Raw genomic sequence first — 21,594 nt, forward strand, 5'->3', positions numbered from 1 at the left:
TCCTATTGAATAGTTCTCCGACATTTCTATTCACTGATTTTACAATCTCAATGGTGAACAATGTCAATCTCATCAATATGAAATCTTTTTTACTTCTGCTTTAGCTCGACCCTAGTGATCTCCCCTTTATATTGAAATTATCAGACCACAATAATAATAATTGAAGTTATACCCACATTTATTGTTGTTAAATCATATATTTAGGTTGCACAATTATTACAATATTAAAAAACATTACAATAGCACATCCGCACTTCATTGTAAAACATTCCCGATGCTTCTCTCAAGCAGATACATTGAAGGTAGAGAAAATGAAGAGTATGATTTGAACATTGTAGTGACTGTTTGAAATACAAATGAAGTGTTCCACATGTCTATCTACTGTATACAAGTTTATTTCATTTGTTTTCCGTGTATCCACAATCACTCATCTCAGCTTGTGAACTATCCATGGGTTAAGGGAGGATGGGCAGACAAGGATCTCGAAAACGGCTGTAACGATTGTCCTTGAAATTTGACAGTTTGTGTATCTCTTTGGAATAAACAACAACAAAGTGGCAAACAGAGAAAACAGTGAAAACAGAGAAAACAATGAAAACAGAGAAAACAATGAAAACAGAGAAAACAGTGAAAACAGAGAAAACAGTGAAAACAATGAAAACAGTGAAAACAGAGAAAACAGTGAAAACAGAGAAAACAGTGAAAACAGAGAAAACAGTGAAGACAGAGAAAATAGAGAAAACAGTGAAAACAGTGAAAACAGAGAAAACAGAGAAAACAGTGAAGACAGAGAAAACAGTGAAAATAGAGAAAACAGTGAAAACAGAGAATACAATGAAAACAGAGAAAACAGTGAAAACAGAGAAAACAGAGAAAACAGAGAAAACAGTGAAAACAATGAAAACAGTAAAAACAGAGAAAACAGTGAAAACAGAGAAAACAGTGAAAACAGAGAAAACAGTGAAAACAGAGAAAACAGTGAAGACAGAGAAAATAGAGAAAACAGTGAAAACAGTGAAAACAGTGAAAATAGAGAAAACAGAGAAAACAGTGAAGACAGAGAAAACAGTGAAAATAGAGAAAACAGAGAAAACAGTGAAAACAGAGAATACAATGAAAACAGAGAAAACAGTGAAAACAATGAAAACAGTGAAAACAGAGAAAACAGTGAAGACAGAGAAAACAGTGAAAATAGAGAAAACAGTGAAAATAGAGAAAACAGTGAAGACAGAGAAAACAGTGAAAACAGAGAAAACAGTGAAAACAGTGAAAACAGTGAAAATAGAGAAAACAGAGAAAACAGTGAAGACAGAGAAAACAGTGAAAATAGAGAAAACAGAGAAAACAGTGAAGACAGAGAAAACAGTGAAGACAGAGAAAATAGAGAAAACAGTGAAAACAGTGAAAACAGTGAAAATAGAGAAAACAGAGAAAACAGTGAAGACAGAGAAAACAGTGAAGACAGAGAAAATAGAGAAAACAGTGAAAACAGTGAAAACAGTGAAAATAGAGAAAACAGAGAAAACAGTGAAGACAGAGAAAACAGTGAAGACAGAGAAAACAGTGAAAACAGAGAAAACAGAGAAAACTCTAATTTGACCGTTATGATTTTTCAATTATGATTTTAAAAAAAATGAAATTTGGTCTGAAGGTCTAGGAGTCTAGACGCACGCACGTCAGTGGGTATTCCCGAATGTATTAATTGAAGAGTGAACTAAATAAACAGACGTCTAGGAATATTTCGCGCACAGTCTTCTACGTCTGTATCTGTAGGTCTATCATGAGTATTTTATATACTCTGAGTAGACTTAAGCATTCGCTTATTCTGGATTTAATTCCCGGGGGGAAGGGGGGGGGAGGAATAGGGAAGGGGTAAAAAAATATTTTTTTTATTAGTGTATCAATCATTAGTTATTAAGAGCAAAATATTCGCTATTATTAATAGTCATTAGTTTCATATCGAAGGAATTGTATTTAAACGAAAAAAACTTTTTTATGTCACTTGTTTTGTGAGTTGAATGACTGAGTCTTTAAGATGATACAATGACTTCTTCAAATTATAAATACATTGTACACTATCAAATAGATAGAGACACTATATACACCATCATAGACCTAATGAAGAAATTCATTATGAATTACTGACATGGCTTAATTACGATGAAAGAATTAATGTATACCTCACTAACGTTCAGATAGTGTACACCAAAGTTGAACATTGGTTTGTAAGACAGAAGCCTCAATTTCATCTAGCAAGCTGACCACGTTCTGTTGTTTCAAACTTAATACCGTCTTTAAATTGATGTTGAGTTATGTCGTAAAAATATAATATTTCGAATATAGAACCAGAAATTGACTCCAAATTTCATCTTACAGATAGAAACTCCAGGACTTGGTGAATCACCAAAAAGCTATTAAAAAAATGCATATAGAAGTCCCTTATATTAAGTCTTTGAAATTCTGTACATTTTCTAGAATAGCCTTCAAAGCATTAACTGGGAATCGAGGAGAACAAAGCATTAAAACAATTGTAAAAAATTGTTTGCAAATGACAATGGCGACATGATTTTGAACAAGAGACATATCGATTGACCTCTTAGGTTTGAATCGCTGTTTTGTGTCCCACTGCTTGTCAATAGGATTAGCTCAGGCCTTCAATTACACAAGAGATTGGGGTGGGGTGGGCGTGGTCAGTCATTTCCTCAATACAAGTTCCAGCGTTTGTGTTAACCTGTCGGAAAAGATGAGTGAATGTGTCTGTATGATTGAGTGTGCCTGTATATGCGAGTGTGTCTGTATGATCGAGTGTGTCTGTATATGCGTGTGTGTCTGTATGTGCGAGTATGTCTGTGTATGCTAGTGTATGTGTCCGTATGTGTGTGCGTAGTGCATTGTTCCGTTTCTTTTAGCAGCTGCCAGTTTTAGAAATTGTGTATTTTGTTTTGTTCCAATTGATTTCAACTGTATTTACCCTTAGCTAACATATTCAATTAGTCTTAGTACTAACATGATCCAACGTATATTGCAAATAAAATATTAAAAAAAAAAAAAAAAAAAAAAAAAAAAAAAAAGTGTAGACAAATAAGAATTATAAAGTTACTGTTTACAAGTTTAACCCCTTCCCCTCAAAAAAATCCTTTACGTTTAGAAATTCTCTCGATAACATTATCTTTACTTATCCTATTCTGAAAGAAATGTTTAAGGTTTGTGTTCAATTCTTTACATCTATAACTAGGAATTCATGAAATAAGTCCTCGATACTTCGCTGATCAAAGGCATGCGTCGGTGATAAACTACAAACTATTAAAAAAACAAAACACTTTTACTATTTAAATTTTAAAATTAGAAGTGCAGGTTAATCTATCCTCAAACGTACTAAGAGAATATTTCAATGCTAATAAGAGAATGAGGAATACATTAGAAACAGATCATCAAAAAGAGGGAGCTAAACATGACGAATACACGACCAAATGAAAGAGTATGAAAAGAATGAACAATTGACAGAGTGCAAGGGAGAGAGAGGGCGAGGAGAGAAAGAAAGAATGACATTCAATGTGACATTTATTGCCAACACTAAACAAATTTAGAATACTTGCAGAAGCTAAATAAAGTAGAACTTATATTTGTTTCTTCTTTGTCATAGTGTGCAGACATATTAATACTAAGGAAGTGAAATAAATATGCAGAACCTGCTTAATACAACAGTGTGTTTAAATATGTATAAATATTAATAGAAGCAGCACCCACTCTGCATAAGCTATACGCCGACACTGAAATAACATCATTGTGCTTTTTTTTAAATCAAACTGAGACCCAGTCATGAGCTCTAGTATTGTGTACCACCATTAAACAATCTGTCATTCAAGGATAACTTCTCTCATATTGCGGCTTTTTTATTGCCACTCACTGGTCCTTATCATTGTTGAAGTATTAAAAACCAATTGTTCATTAGATTAGCTGATCAACTTTAATTGTAATATTCTATGTCATTTCTTGATCTCTTCTTTCCCATGCTGTTGAAAGAGGCCGCCCCGCTCTGGTATCGGGTGTGTAACTTTGTGTGTGACCACTCCTATACACCTGACATGCAAGCATCGATCCTGCCCGACTGGTGTGTTTGATCTCTGGTGATCTTTGGAGGCGATAAATCTTAGCCTTGATACACGACGTTGATACATTAAAAAAATAAAAATAAAGGATGTAATCGATTTTCAGAAAACATGAACAGATAACTCGAGGGTGTAAATGTTAATTGGGTTTTAAAAGGGCTGTAAGTTTAGTGCAGTAGTTCACCTTGTTTTAGTAAATGTAGATTTTTCCAGAAGAAGTAATAGCCACTGTTATAGCGAATTATGTACAATAGTACAATTAGACATACATTTGAGGATGGACAAAAATGACGATATCACAGGACCGTATGTCTGAGAGGGGCCTAAAAGGGGTTCGATTTTTTTTTCCGAAACATAGAGCAAAACGAAATATGAAGCCAATGGCCTACTAGGAGCATCCTTGTAATTTAACTCATATCAGATTTATAACCGTTGAGAGAGATGAGCCAATCCTGATGAGCTTTAGGCCAGCAAAATCAAAGGAAGAGCTTCCTTCCGCCTGCCTGACTGAACTATTGTCCTGTTTGGGAGAGGCCCAAGCAGATGTTTCTGTTACACATGTCTACGTCCTGTGACTCGGAGCTCAGAACGCTTTGGTCAGAGACGAGACCGAATGCCAAGTACACTCTTCTTTCTCTGTTGAACGGCGTGTGGATTTCTAACATGGTTGTTGGAGGTGTCTTTTAATCCACCACCTGTGAAATGATTGTAATTCTTGAGACAATCCAACGGGAGTCTTATTTTGCCACCCTAGTGGCATAATCATTTTCTCTTACGACCGATTCCACCAGGACGCCATTATGAGGCTGGGTAGCGTGGTCAGTGCCTTCTACTAAAGTCTGCTCTTAGTACAATGTGGCCATCGCAGAGACCGACCGCTATTGATATATCCTAACAGATGTATAATTATTCTCTAATAAAAAGTTAGACTCTGAACGCTGAAGCTGAAAAAAGAATTTAAGCCTTTGAGTGTCAATGCTACAGAAAAATGCTGGGAATTAGATACATGGGAAGCGTGGTCGAGAGGCTTCAAGTACGCTTGAACGTGGCTTGAACGTGGCTTGGACGTCCGCTTGGACGTGGCTTGAACGTGGCTTGGACGTGGCTTGAACGTGGCTTGGACGTGGCTTGGACGTGGCTTGGCTTGGCTACCTATAGAAGGAGGCTCGAGGTTCGACATCCGACTCGATCAGAGTTGTGTTTACTGAGCGCCTAAAGGCAGCACGGAAAACCTTCTCACAGATACCCCTTCCAACCCCTACTGGTCTACAAATGACATTGGACCAGCAAGCTATAAGCATGAAAGTAGCGCTGTATAAAATCTAAAATCTATTTACAAGGAAAGAAGATTAATGAAGTTTTAAAATTAAGTCAACACTCTGGCTGGCAAAAGGTGGGAATCCTAAAGATAATTTCTAGAACACTATGCCCTGGATGGTAGCAGAAAAAAAAAGTTTTATATATCATTATTCGAAAGAGTAAGTTTGAACTAAATTTTATTTTGGGTTATTCAGTCTTTAACACCCCTGAGGATTTCAACAAATAACCCACTTGGAATAATTTACCCTTGTTCGCTGACGTTTGTATTATGGAAAGTCGATCGATTCTGGATGGACGTGTTGGGAGGATGCTTCAGTGTATTCAGATTTCACTACAGGGAGATATATCGCGGCAGTGAATTTCAATGCTGAAGACGTCTACTGGCGATCAAACAAACATACGCTTTGCTTTGCGGCTTTGCCGGCTCTTTCTTTGTCCTTGGCAACAGAAGTTCCAATAGTAACTACATATGTGAGGCTAGGTGGTAAAACAAGTAAAGAAACCTAAATGTTACATTCACAATGACAGGAGTTTGAGTGAAAGAAAATGTAGGGAACTATTGGATAGCATAAATCACTTTCTTGGGGGGCGGCCTGTTATGGCACGATTAGGAATTAATTATTTGTTTCGGAAATAGGGAAAGTTTTTACTTAGTGACAGTGACGTGACTTAAAATAAGGATAAGGGTTTTTTAAAGACAGAACGAACTAGAAGTCGACATCAACAAGACGCTTTCATAACAACGTAGAAGTAAGAAGCATTTTACACACGGCTTGAAGTAGGTGGCATTCAACAGTTCCCTTCATGATTATTAAACGTGTTTGATATTCAACACTAGAATCGACTACCTCTATTGATTGTGGGGCCTTTCGCCGGTGTTACTGGATTACCTTGAGTGTTACCTCCATTTTGTTTGTTTGCATTCGACACCGCGGAAGCGCCAAACAGCCACGAAAATGTTCCAGGGATATTTTTAAATGATTTTGAAGAAAGAGCAAAGAAATTTTTTTGCCTGATTTGTAAACAACGTGTGGGGGTGACCGGGGTGGGGGGTGATTTATATCTCTCAAATAACTTAGGGCTTACGGCTTTATCAAGTCTAAATTCGGTCCTGCACAGCCTAAACGGTACGAAGCAAAAACTCGGCCATCCAGATTCCCGAAAAATAAATCTTGCTTATGGGGTAGTGTTCGCAAGCCACATGACACAGCTGACGCACACCCCATCCCACCATTGCTATTTTCACCAACAATCTTAACAGCCGACACAATCATGGTATGTAAGTTTTGTCATTAGACAAACAAAAGTCCTCGTTTGAAATGTATCCATGTATTTCTCAGCAGAACAATGGAACAATATAAATGACATAACTTTTAGAAACTTGAGTGAATAAATTGGTTGTTGCAAGTCCTATGAATCGCTCTTGTCCACGAACTTTAACTTAAATAATTAAGGTTACGTTAAAAAAGGATCTCTACAGCAGAAATGTGTGTCTGGCCACGGGAGGTAGGAATCACCTAGTTACCCAGAAAGGCCGATTCTAATAATACAGACCTCACCAAAAAAAAAACAATTATCAAAGGGACATAAAAACTGATTTAATGTAACGCACATCACTGCCTGGGGCAAACAATAAAAGTCGCTCGCTGTAAGTCTTCATAGGTCAGTGTTTTGTGTCTCAAGGAATCTCATCTCATTTCAGGCGACTGTTTCTTGTTTGCTGACCAGCTTCAAGAGTTCGGGATTTGGTCTTTCGGAACAATGGAGCTTTGAAATTATAAGAAGTAAAAGAGACGTTGTGTTAATGTTGAAGTGAAATGGTCATTAGAGACTTTCTGCTAAGTTATGGTTTATTTCGGCTGACTCAGGCAACTACACCAAGATGGTGTACTAGTATGAACTAGTCGTAGCGTGTAAAATATGAAATAGTACTCTAATGTGTACCTGACAAACTCAACTCTAATTGGTACCTGACAAACTCAACTCTGATGTGTACCTGATAAACTTAACTCTAATATGTACCTGACAAACTTAACGCTAAACTTATTGTTCAATTGGTCCAATGTCTTTTGAAGACCAGTAGGGGGTGGGGGTATCCTGGAAAAGGTTCGGGATTTGAGCTCTGGCCCTCTTGATAAGTAGTCAAATGGTTTTGCCCTCACCCACACATCTCCATTGTACATTTGGAAAGTTTCGTGCGTGTAAGATAGTTCATGAATTATTACGGCTAGGGTAGGCCTTAGGCGTGGGCAAACAAAGCGACCGCTTAGGGCCTCTGATTGACGGAGGCCTCGTTCAAGCCTTGTAGTAATCTTTTACGACAAGAACTATGTGCCCAATGTTATTGTTGGAGTCACTAGGTTTTAAATTAACTGCGTAACTTTAGTTTTTCGCTGTTTATTTTTTATTTGGGGCCCCCAAGGGCTTCCTATTATCTAAGACCGGCCCTGCTCCTATTTAAGTCTTTTTAAATACAGTCAATACCCACTTACCTCTCCTGGGGTATCTAAAAATAGCTCAGACATTTAATTCGCCTCGCTACACTTTTAGTCTTTTAATTTAATTACTGTACTTCCACAGAGTACACTGCTAATACAAAATTACTCAACATTAAGGCTATTACGTAAATTATTAATTACGAAGTTGAATATTTCGCCACATATCTCAGTAGGCTACACCCCCAACACACACACAAGGAAAAACTAATAAAATAACGTTAAAAATGATGTGTGTGTGTGTGTGTGTTGGGGAGCTATATAGAAACATCTCTTGCCCAACAAGATCAATTAGATTGATACAATTCGGTTTTCTGTTCGTTTATTTCCCTAAAACTATTGAACATGTCGGAGTGCATTTACTAAAACATAATTCAAGAGGTATGGGGGGGGGGCGTGGTATAAAATGTTCCATCATTTTAAAATCTAACCTTAATTAGTTATTAATAGCAAAATTGTATAAAAAGTTGTATGAAGGAGGTATTGTCTTTTAAAATAAATACAAGAACATACTTCTCGTGTATGTATGTGTGTTGAATATTCCTTTCATGTCTTCGATTGTTGCTTCGGGCGTCCACCGTGTTGATTAGCACTGGGGTCAGATCGGGTCAGATCGGGTACAATCTTAGACCTTGGACATCCAGGGATCACATCCAGATGATTTGTTTCTAGTCCTACTGGCTGAGTTTGTACACTTAGTCCTACTGGCTGAGTTTGTACACTTAGTCCTACTGGCTGAGTTTGTACACTTAGTCCTACTGGCTGAGTTTGTACACTTAGTCCTACTGGCTGAGTTTGTACACTTAGTCCTACTGGCTGAGTTTGTACACTTAGTCCTACTGGCTGAGTTTGTACACTTAGTCCTACTGGCTGAGTTTGTACACTTAGTCCTACTGGCTGAGTTTGTACACTTAGTCCTACTGGCTGAGTTTGTACACTTAGTCCTACTGGCTGAGTTTGTACACTTAGTCCTACTGGCTGAGTTTGTACACTTAGTCCTACTGGCTGAGTTTGTACACTTAGTCCTACTGGCTGAGTTTGTACACTTAGTCCTACTGGCTGAGTTTGTACACTTAGTCCTACTGGCTGAGTTTGTACACTTAGTCCTACTGGCTGAGTTTGTACACTTAGAAAAGGGGGCTAATCCGTTCATTTACACCAGGGGATTGGAATTCTTAATTACTGTGGTCGATGTGTAAATCTACTTTAACTGGTTTCTATTTCTGGTCATTTAAGATTCAACTTATCTCTCTGATACTTTTGTAGGAAGACAGTGAGTAGATAAGTGAGGAGAAGGAAATTGATAGAGAGATAGACCCTGGAGAAACTAATTAAAGAGAGAAAAGAGACAAATAAAATATAAAAAAATATATTTAAAAGAAAGTTAAGATTAAGAGAGAGAAAAGATAAAAAAGAGAAGACATATAGAGAATGAAAGAGAGTGAACGAAATAAAGTGAAAGAGAGAGAAAACGAGAAAGAGAAAGAACGAGATAGAAAAGAAAGGATTAGGGAAGAGAAGTAAGGAGAGTGAGTATATGATGAGAAAGAAAGACAGAGATAGAGAAAGAAGATAAGGGGAGAAAACAATGGACAAAAAGAGAACGAAATAGATGGAGATATAAAAACAAGAAATGATTTTTTAAAAAAAAGGTCGGTAAACAGAGAAGGAGAAATACTTTAAAAAAAAACTCTTGATCTATATACTTATACTACTTTATTTTTACAAAGCGTATATCAACTCACTCTGTCTGTCTGTCTGTCTGGTTAAAAGTTTGTACACGTTATTTCTCCCACACCCAATCTCGCATCAAGCTGAAATGTTGCACAATTTTTCTTATACCTGACAACACAAGAGTCAATTTATAAAAGGATCCAATTAGATAGTTAACTATTGGTAACTAACTATTTTGATTGGTATCTCGAACAAAGGAAAGAAATTGTACTTGATTAAAATAAAAAAAACGTGTCCTCTTTATATGCCGCATCTCTAAATTGAGACAAACTATGCAATCTTCTCTAGTAGAAGAGTGGTTAGCAACACGACAGTCCGAGGAAGCATGAGCCAGGAGTTCGAATTCAGTTCGATCCCCTTTTATTTTTATTATTATTTTTTTTTAACTGCTTTCAAAAAAACAATTGTTAAAATCCACTCAGATATTCCTTTCTTTTTCTCTTTCTATTTCTTGTTTGCGTTCACTAAGCCTGAGACGGCAGCCTAAAATTAAAGGGACTAATACCATCAATTAAGTCAAGTACTATTTATTTTCCTTGTTTTTAGATATCAAACAACAATTTTTTTTTAACAATAGTTTCTTAACTAATTGGTTATTTTTTTAAATTGATACTTTATTGATTATTCTTTTATTGATTATTTTATTGAGTAAGGTAAAAGATAATTGTGCAAGATTTCAGCTTGCTCCGAGATTGAGAGTCGGAGAAATAACGTGTACAAACTTTTGACCAGACAGACAGACATACAGGGAGACAGACAGGCAGACATACAGGGAGACAGACAGAGTGAGTTGATAAAAGCTTTGTAAAAATATTATTTATCGCACAGATTTATTGTTGTTGGTCTAGATCAATTAAATTAAATCACATGACTGATCCAAACTAATTGATATAATTACACTTCGTATAAGCTTTTTTTTTTTTTTGTAACGTAGCTCGTTTTGGCGCGACGGTAGTTGTTGGAGCAGTCGTTTTGGCGCGACGGTAGTTGCTGGAGCAGTCGTTTTGGCGCGACGGTAGTTGTTGGAGCAGTCGTTTTGGCGCGACGGTAGTTGCTGGAGCAGTCGTTTTGGCGCGACGGTAGTTGTTGGAGCAGTCGTTTTGGCGCGACGGTAGTTGCTGGAGCAGTCGTTTTGGCGCGACGGTAGTTGTTGGAGCAGTCGTTTTGGCGCGACGGTAGTTGTTGGAGCAGTCGTTTTGGCGCGACGGTAGTTGTTGGAGCAGTCGTTTTGTTATAATCACATTATGTATGTTTTTTGTACACTGTCATAAAAATGATGTATATAGTATCTGTGTTATGTATGTGTGTTTGTGTTCATACATGCTTTTATGTGAAAAACAAGTTATATATATATATATATATATATATATATATATATATAGATATAGATATATATAGATATATATATAGATATATATATATAAGGTTGATGTGTATTTATTGGATTCCCGGTCATTTCATCCCCGGTCATTTCATCCCCGGTCACTTCATCCCCGGTCACTTCATCCCCGGTCACTTCATCCCCTGGTCACTTCATCCCCTTGTCACTTCATCCCCGGTCATTTCATCCCCGGTCACTTCATCCCCGGTCACTTCATCCCCGGTCACTTCATCCCCGTTCATTTCATCCCCGGTCACTTCATCCCCTGTTCACTTCATCCCCTGGTCACTTCATCCCCGGTCATTTCATCATTTGATCATTTTTATCTAACAAATTGTAATTTTAAAAATCATGAAATGAGCAATATTTAATGTAATCAGTTTTTATTTAAATGACAAAATTGTAACACGTTAATGTTTAAAAGGAATTAAAGCAAAACTTATACAGACGACATGATATTCCTAGGATGGGTGAACTCAGCCTTTATTAGAAAAAAATAAAATCTTATTTCAAGGCTAAAAATGACGCGCCCATTTTCAAGAAAGAGCGATTGAAAAATAAAATAAAGTGAAACATTCTCGTACTTTCACCACACCTTGGCTTTTGATGATAAGTTATCAGCGGCATGACAATAATTATTCTAATCGCACTTCTATCTCTCGAATGATTTTTTACTACTTCCACCAAACGTTGGCCTTCGATCCGGGTAATATTATCATATTACAACCGGTCACCATTTATTGTTGTCACTGACATTAAAGTTTGTTTGGGTTTTAATATTGTCCGAAAACATAGAAACAATGTTGGGGAAAAAATCAATGCATTTTTGAAATTCAAAGCAAAATGGTTTATTTAATTATAGTATCTCAAACTGACAAAAAAAAAAAAAAAAGAAAAAACTGACGATTGACATCCTGAAGCGTATTATTTATGGGCAGGGATTGAGAATGGAGGACATAATGTTTCTATTATGGTCTCAGATCGCAATCTGACCTTTAATAACTTCTGTTTTACATGTTCACCCCCCCCCCCCAGAATCGAAGATGATTACATCCTGCCCCAAACCTCCCGCTGGGGGATCACGACGGGCAGGGTTCGAGCCCGGGTTCAACTAGACGACATGTCCCGAGCACATACGACAAGGCCATGTAGCCAGTCATCCAGAATTTGCAATATGCGTCCATGAAAGAGTCGAAAAATTAATTATTTTTTTTGGACGGGCGGGTTTGAGAATCTAGAGTCAATCTAGACCATATATACTCTAGTATAGTATAGTCACATAGTGAACAAAACCATCAATGTTGATTATAAAAAGTTGTGTGTTTTAAAAATTATCGTCGCCTCTCATGTAGATAAAAAAAAAACAAAAAAAACTGCTGCGCAAAAACAAGTGCGCCGCAACGTAATGTATCCTGGCCTATTGCTACAACTATTTTCCATATTGTCACAGTCTCGTTTGACAATGAGTGCTATCCGTTCACCTTGCGTCACAAAGGTGAAAATCACCAGAAAAACCTCTGAGTAGAAACAGGAAGTAAGAACTATTAATTCACTCAGTAGTTTGTTGTACTCAGAGCTATGCACTTGTTTTGTTACCCGCTGTGATGCGGACGTGATTTAGTAGTGAAATTGTATGTACACCTATTCTAGAGGACTTATAATATTCTATGCAGTCTGATGTGCGGATGCAACTGTACTTATCTTGGATTATATTCATTAGGTTTATGAAGGATATCTTGCCACTTCTCATTCAACCGGTGCTTTCTAACTGAATGCTTGAAGTTGCTGTATTATTCTCATTTAATCAAGGTTATTTTGTCTGCTGAAATGGACTTAAGTCAGTGTGTACTATTTATAGTTGTTTTGTTCTAAGTGTAGCTCAAGGATACATGAGTTCCCGGTGGCTCATCTTGATGGCCAGCAAGTTTATGTATAACATTTATCATTATTATGTTACATTTTGGGTGTCCAGCATGCTACACATTGATAACACACACGTCTTTAAACATATACCCTCCCACCTTTCTTACGAATATACTTAGTTCCACAGTAGCAGACATCCAGGGGCGGACTGGCTATATAGGAATCTAGGCGTATGTCCGGTGGGCCGGTACCCAAATGGGCCGGTAGGGCCACCGAAATGGCCTGATCGAAGCCACTATGGCACATATCAAATTGTAAAAGGTTTTATAATATTCTTATTATATTCTTCTTCTTCTTATTATTATTATTATTTGTATAAAAGACCCTCTGAGCGTCGTGTTTAAACAAAAAAATGTTTCATAGACATTACAGTGTAATACTATTTTAATCAAACACATTTGCAGAAAATAAAATGTAGAATGTAGACAGTGCTACTAGTAGGATTCATCTTTTTAGGGCCTACATAATTGCTGATTTAAAAAGACGCTATATTGCTTATAAAGATATAGAGTTCACTGTATGCATGCATATCGATACATTATCAAACTTAACAATGATTTTGAGGACAGGTACACCTATGATGCCCATCACATGATAGAGAATTTGTGGGCCGGATTTTATAGAAATGCCCGGGCCGATTTTGACACCCAGTCCGCCCCTGCATACATCCATCACAGTATAATACATCCATCACAGTATAATACACCCATCACAGTATCATACATCCATCTCAGTATCATACATCCATCTCAGTATCATACATGGTTATTCTCTTTTTATCAACTGTCACAGCGCCTTTACATCTGTGATTCCCTTAGCCTTCATTATACATCTACTAACACACTTGACCTGAATGTAGCTAATTTATCTTTGAGAACACAATAGCAGCGATTAAGTTCTAATTACTTGAACATAACTCTACGTGTGGGGCACTCCAAGGGAGAACAGCTTTAGTGCTCGAAAGGTCACACCTATTATGGGTTTTTAAATTAAACCTTATCTGGGTATTTAAACACTAGAAACAATATTTCGATTGTTTGTGTGCGTGTGTCTGTACATCTGTTCAAACACCAAATCATCATGGAGCTGATCAATGCTTGCATGCATAATTATTGAGCAATTATTGACGATAGGAAACATGTTTTTTTGTTAAGTTTATTTTTCTCAGGAACAAAAATGTTTTAGAAAATCAATATGCAACTTAAAAACACAGAGTTTAAACCCAGCAGTGTTGGCAGTGGCAGTTACATTGAAAACATCTACAGCACTTGGTGAAGGTGGGTCAGAGAAATACAAGGGTGGTTATAATTGAATCATTTGCAAAGCTAAAGGGCACACTTTTATTTATCAATAAAAAGATAGCAAATATTGTTTTCAATTAACTGGGTGTTAATAATAATAATAAAAGTGAAATATATAAAGAAAATACGAGAATCTAAGCTTAGAGATTAAGTGAATATGGAAGCTATCTAGAGCACCAATACATCCTATTGTTATATCCACCAAAGGGGCAATGACATTTGACCTCACAGACACATTCAAACCCCCCAGAATTCCTAAGAGAATTCTTATTACTGTCAAAGGGCGGAACTGCTGCAGACTTGTGACATCATCAGAACATTTCCAAGTGAACTCTGTTAATGGGACTACAATTGATTTTTAGAATGCATAGTAGTTCGTTTTCACATAATAATTACAATAATAATAATACATAACCTTGATTTGCTGTTCATTGGCAGAAAGAACAATCTGCAACCAACATTATCATTTTCGTCATACATATACACCATATACTATAAGGAAAAACTGAAATTGAAACACAAAGAAAATATGGACACCTAGGCTTGAAGATTAAGTGACTATAGAAGTTGTCTAAAATAGCATTACACCCTATTGATATATCAACTGAGAGGATAACGACTATTGACACCATATGATAACATACTAGCCATCAATGATAACATACTAGCCAACAATGATAACCTACTAGCCATCAATGATAACATACTAGCCATCAATGATAACATACTAGCCAACAATGATAACATACTAGCCATCAATGATAACATACTAGCCATCAATGATAACATACTAGCCAACAATGATAACATACTAGCCAACAATGATAACATACTAGCCAACAATGATAACATACTAGCCAACAATGATATCATACTAGCCAACAATGATAACATACTAGCCATCAATGATAACATACTAGCCAACAATGATAACATACTAGCCAACAATGATAACATACTAGCCAACAATGATAACATACTAGCCAACAATGATAACATACTAGCCAACAATGATAACATACTAGCCATCAATGATAACATACTAGCCATCAATGATAACATACTAGCCATCAATGATAACATACTAATGATAACATATTATATAATACGGACAGGTACAGTGATGGTATTTTAACTTCAATTACCAAGAAGTGTTACTATTCATTACTTTAAAAAAAATTCTCCACAGAGTCTAGACTTTGTTGAATATTATTTATTGATTAGGAAGGGCCATTAATTGTTATCAACTGACATTGTTCTTATATTTCAAGTGCGATTTGAATATAGTTTATTATTGAGAATAATGTGTTGTACCTAAGAACTAGAATCGTTGACTTCTTTGTACTGCATGTGAATTTGATGCTTACAATTTAATCCAGGTTTTCCTAAGACGTTCCTCTATGTGTTAACGTGCTCAATCATCACATGTCTGTACCGTCTAGTACTCAGACTAATTTGGTTAGTCCTTGGAGCGTGTGCGTTGTACAGTCAGGCGAACGTTTCGAAATATCTGTCGCCTTCTGAGGGATGATGAACAAAATAATCGATCCTGTTTCATCAATAGTCCATTACCCTCGATCGATCAATCAGTGCTTGTAGAGTATGTCATGCCAATGACACACTTCGTACATTAGACGTGTCAGTTGTGATGTGACAGTGTCATATTGATACTGAGTAGTGCATGGGAATATTTGTTTCTATTAGGCCCTACTTATTCCTAACCCTTCTTCTTCTGTCTCTCTCTCTCTTTCTCTACCTCGCCTCTCTTGTTCTCTCTCTCTCTCTCTACCTCGCCTCTCTAGTTCTCTCTGTCTCTACCTAGCTTCTCTTGTTCTCTCTCTCTACCTCGCCTCTCTAGTTCTCTCTGTCTCTCTACCTCGCCTCTCTAGTTCTCTCTGTCTCTCTACTTAGCCTCTCTAGTTCTCTCTGTCTTTCTACTTAGCCTCTCTGGTTCTCTCTCTCTCTTTTTCTCTCTCTACCTCGCTTCTCTAGTTCTCTCTGTCTCTCTACCTCGCCTCTCTTGTTCTCTCTGTCTCTCTACCTTGCCTCTCTGGTTCTCTCTCTCTCTTTTTCTCTCTCTACCTCGCCTCTCCAGTTCTTTTTCTCTCTCTCTCTACCTCGCCTCTCTCTCTATCATCCTCTCCTCTCTAGTTCTCTCCTCCTATTTCTGTGAATGCGTCCTGTCTCTCTTTGCCTCTTTATGTTTCGTGCTTTCTCTCTATCTTGATCTTGCACAGTTTTGCTCTATCCATCCTCTTCCTTCTATCTTGTTTTATCTCTCCTTCCTCTCTTGATGTCTCCCACAATCCATTGTTCATACGTAGCACTACACATTATGTGTTCTAGGATTTTACATGTGATGCTGATTAATGAATTAATCTGTAATTTCATGGGTCAGACGTTTTTCTATTTTGTTTAAAGAGTATTTAGTTCTTATTTGATGTTTTAAAAAATGTTTATAGGATGGCTTTTAATGAAATTCCAGAGGTCATCAACTCTTTGGTTAATGTCTTTTTCTGATAACAATGTTTGTTGAAAGTGTAATGGAACTTGGTGTAGTTGTGTTATACTTACATAGTCTAGTAATTGTGGATATCCACAGAAACTCATGAGTGAACAAGAAATTTATCGCATGTAACACGTCCATAGTTTCCAATAGAAAAGAACGCAATACTAAGTGTCTCGATCCTGTACACACTTTTATTCCCAGGAGCTGGTTTCTTACACACCATGGGATGTCGAGTGTTTGATACATAAATTAGAAATACGATTGACTGATAATGAACAATAATAAAATATTACATTATAATATAAGGCTTGCATTATATAGGAACAGGACAGTCACAACTAGACTTTACGGGGACATCTAGCTATTGATAGAGAACTTAGACACATCTCTCAGTTATTGACAATAACGTTTTGCTTCATCTTCATTGCTGTCTCTGTCAACTTTATCTTAGCTTGTGTTTGTCTTAATACGAGACTCACAGTTCTACATAGGACGTCTCCTCACAGACCACACATCGTTGTTGACAAGACTGAAGTGAGCATCAATAAAGTTGATGACATAGTCTTTTAAGTTTGAAGATGAGAACAATGTCAGGATGTCTGTGTAAAGCATACAGAGAACAATGTCAGGATGTCTGTGTAAAGCATACAGAGAACAATATCAGGATGTTTGTGTAAAGCATAGAGAGAACAAATGTCAGGATGTCTGTGTAAAGCATACAGAGAACAATATCAGGATGTTTGTGTAAAGCATAGAGAGAACAAATGTCAGGATGTCTGTGTAAAGCATACAGAGAACAATGTCAGGATGTCTGTGTAAAGCATACAGAGAACAATGTCAGGATGTCTGTATAATGCATACATAGAACAATGTCAGGATGTCTGTATAAAGCATAGAGAGAACAAATGTCAGGATGTCTGTGTAAAGCATACAGAGAACAAATGTCAGGATGTCTGTGTAAAGCATACAGAGAACAATGTCAGGATGTCTGAGTAAAGCATACAGAGAACAATGTCCGGATGTCTGTGTAAAGCATAGAGAGAACAAATGTCCGGATGTCTGTGTAAAGCATACAGAGAACAATGTCCGGATGTCTGAGTAAAGCATACAGAGAACAATGTCCGGATGTCTGAGTAAAGCATACAGAGAACAATGTCAGGATGTCTGTGTAAAGCATACAGAGAACAATGTCCGGATGTCTGTGTAAAGCATACAGAGAACAATGTCAGGATGTCTGAGTAAAGCATACAGAGAACAATGTCAGGATGTCTGTGTAAAGCATACAAAGAACAATGTCCGGATGTCTGTGTAAAGCATACAGAGAACAATGTCCGGATGTCTGTGTAAAGCATAGAGATAACAAATGTATGGATGTCTGTGTAAAGCATACAGAGAACAATGTCCGGATGTCTGTATAAAGCATACAGAGAACAATGTCAGGATGTCTGTGTAAAGCATACAGAGAACAATGTCCGGATGTCTGTATAAAGCATACAGAGAACAATGTCAGGATGTCTGTGTAAAGCATACAGAGAACAATGTCCGGATGTCTGAGTAAAGCATACAGAGAACAATATCCGGATGTCTGTATAAAGCATACAGAGAACAATGTCCGGATGTCTGAGTAAAGCATACAGAGAACAATGTCCGGATGTCTGTGTAAAGCATACAGAGAACAATGTCCGGATGTCTGTGTAAAGCATACAGAGAACAATGTCAGGATGTCTGTGTAAAGCATACAGAGAACAATGTCAGGATGTCTGTGTAAAGCATACAGAGAACAATGTCCGGATGTCTGTGTAAAGCATACAGAGAACAATGTCCGGATGTCTGTGTAAAGCATACAGAGAACAATGTCCGGATGTCTGTGTAAAGCATACAGAGAACAATGTCAGGATGTCTGTGTAAAGCATACAGAGAACAATGTCAGGATGTCTGTGTAAAGCATACAGAGAACAATGTCCGGATGTCTGTGTAAAGCATACAGAGAACAATGTCCGGATGTCTGTGTAAAGCATACAGAGAACAATGTCCGGATGTCTGTGTAAAGCATACAGAGAACAATGTCCGGATGTCTGTGTAAAGCATACAGAGAACATGATTTGTTTCTAACTCGTTAACAAAATACGTCATTGGTAGTAAGCTGTATGACGAAATGATGCCCATATGATGGCTGTATGATAACTTTATGATGGCTGTGTGATGGCTGTATGATGACAATATGATGGCTGTATGATGACTTTATGATGGCTGTATGATGGCTGTATGACTACTAGATGATGACCATATAATGGCTGTATGATGACGATATGATGGCTGTATGATGACTATATGATGGCTATATGATGACTATATGATAAATATATGAGGGCTATATGATATGCGCGAGTTCGATTACTGCCAACTACCATTCCCTGTCGTCAACAATTGTAAAACTTAAACTCCATCATGACAGTGTAGGAATCCGTTGACGCAAGGCTCTATGGAATCTTGTCTCTTAGAAGCTTTTCTTTTAATTTGGGGAGCGAGACTTTGAATGAATTAATTATTGTATGCCTTCTGACATTCTAAGAGTTATAAAGTCTAATAGCTTCAAAGAATTAGTGTTTTGCGCTGTCACTCAAATTTTCTTAATCTTGACTTCACTCCAAGGCCTCGTTTTTCTACACCAACCCCTAGAAGTAAAAAATACATGACTTATTAATATGACTTATTAATACATTTTCTTTCAGAAAACATTTTTCATTTAAAATTAGTTGACAGTTTGTTCACATTTCCATAGAAACTTACTGACATCACTCTTTATATCTGAAATGTTTCTCATTCAACTAAGATTACGTCATTCCAGCTCAATATTGCTTTCCCCTTACCCCCTCGCTTCCCCTATCAACTGACCGACTTATTTTAAAGCTTACTACATTTTAATTTTAAATTGCATTATAGTTATCAGGATCATGAATATGATTTGTTATCACTTGAAGTCCTCGTCAGCACGTGCAACGTTTAAACTGAATCTGCAAGAACAACGGACAGTATATAAAGAACAACGGACAGTATATAAAGAACAACGGACAGTATATAAAGAACAACAGACAGTATATAAAGAACAACGGACAGTATATAAAGAACAACGGACAGTATATAAAGAACAACGGACAGTATATAAAGAACAACGGAAAGTATATAAAGAACAACGGACAGTATATAAAGATTTGAAAAAAAAAACGGAATTAAAAATATGGTCAGAAATCGATCGATCTCCAGAGTTCTAAAAGCCATTAAAATGTTGTACATTATTTATGAGACTCCCCTGTGGAATTAGGATTGTAGGAATCGCAGGGCGAAAGGGGCGAGCTGAGAGTTGGCGTGGCTGTTACGGTGAGATTGGCGTGGCTGTTACGGTGAGAGTTGGCGTGGCTGTTACGGTGAGAGTTGGCATGGCTGTTACGGTGAGATTGGCGTGGCTGTTACGGTGAGATTGGCGTGGCTGTTACGGTGAGAGTTGGCGTGGCTGTTACGGTGAGAGTTGGCGTGGCTGTTACGGTGAGATTGGCGTGGCTGTTACGGTGAGAGTTGGCGTGGCTGTTACGGTGAGAGTTGGCGTGGCTGTTACGGTGAGATTGGCGTGGCTGTTACGGTGAGATTGGCGTGGCTGTTACGGTGAGAGTTGGCGTGGCTGTTACGGTGAGATTGGCGTGGCTGTTACGGTGAGAGTTGGCGTGGCTGTTACGGTGAGAGTTGGCGTGGCTGTTACGGTGAGATTGGCGTGGCTGTTACGGTGAGAGTTGGCGTGGCTGTTACGGTGAGAGTTGGCGTGGCTGTTACGGTGAGATTGGCGTGGCTGTTACGGTGAGATTGGCGTGGCTGTTACGGTGAGAGTTGGCGTGGCTGTTACGGTGAGATTGGCGTGGCGCTCGACTAGAATTTGAAAGGAAAAGTACTTATAGACTTGCTAAGCATATGAAGGACACTTTGAGAACCACTGATCCACTAAGTGAGAGCATAGTATGATAGATAGAACAATAGGATTTCTGGAGCGGCAATCTGTGGTCTGATCATTTAAAAGAAGATGTTAAGTTACTTGTGAATGTGAAAAGTCTTGGAAAAAAAAAAGGATAAGTGTAACTGAAAAAGATGTATATATGTATATATATTTATATATATGACACCCCGAAATGACAATATTGTCTGTTTTTAAGGAGATTTGCATCCGTTTTCAGAAGATTTTAATAATTTCAGGAGATTTTCATGACTTTTTCGTATATTTTACAATTTCAGGAGAATTCCAGGAACCCTTTAATAATAAGTTAAAATGGTTTAATTTAATAATTTACACCTAGAATTTGCGCGCGGACTATGAGCGGGGCCCACTGCGGCCGCATAGGTTGTGTTGTGACACGGTCACTATGTGGTCAACCGTGACACACGGTCAAGTGTTGGGTACCTGCGAGTTAAGGGACTTGCGGAAGACGAGTGTGTTGTAAACAAGAAGAAAGGAAGTCATCTAGTGGAGTTGATTATCTGTAGATAATGTTCGCCTTGTAAATATGTTCTGTTTGAATGCTTCACAATAAAAGTCAGTTTATACTCAAAAGGACTTGTTTCTTTACAACTGGCGACCTGAATAATAAAAAATAATAAAAGTTCAGTTCAAACCAGAAATGTTTTATCGGTTTGTGTGTTTGAAATTCAACGACCTAAGAAATGTTGTAGTTGAATTGTTTGTGTTATGGGAAGGGGCAGCCCCTTCATTGTAAGATATACGACCATGGTGTAGTACAAGAGACCTATGAATGTACATATATGGTCTGAGTGGTTGAGT

General features: G+C 37.5%; 1 protein-coding gene across 1 annotated transcript in view; it reads left to right on the forward strand.

Moving 5' to 3' along the window:
- LOC129923437 (GATA zinc finger domain-containing protein 14-like) overlaps positions 1–15,398 on the forward strand; it is a 17,908-nt gene extending 2,510 nt beyond the window's left edge. The window contains exons 2-4 of the mRNA XM_056014342.1: positions 522–1,601; positions 14,131–14,239; positions 14,911–15,398. Of these exons, the coding sequence (XP_055870317.1) occupies positions 522–1,601; positions 14,131–14,239; positions 14,911–15,398 (1,677 nt within the window). The remainder of the gene's footprint in view (positions 1–521; positions 1,602–14,130; positions 14,240–14,910) is intronic.
- Positions 15,399–21,594: the final 6,196 nt, after the last annotated feature.

This window comes from Biomphalaria glabrata, chromosome 16 (genome assembly GCF_947242115.1).
Source record: "Biomphalaria glabrata chromosome 16, xgBioGlab47.1, whole genome shotgun sequence".
Lineage (NCBI taxonomy): Eukaryota > Metazoa > Mollusca > Gastropoda > Planorbidae > Biomphalaria > Biomphalaria glabrata.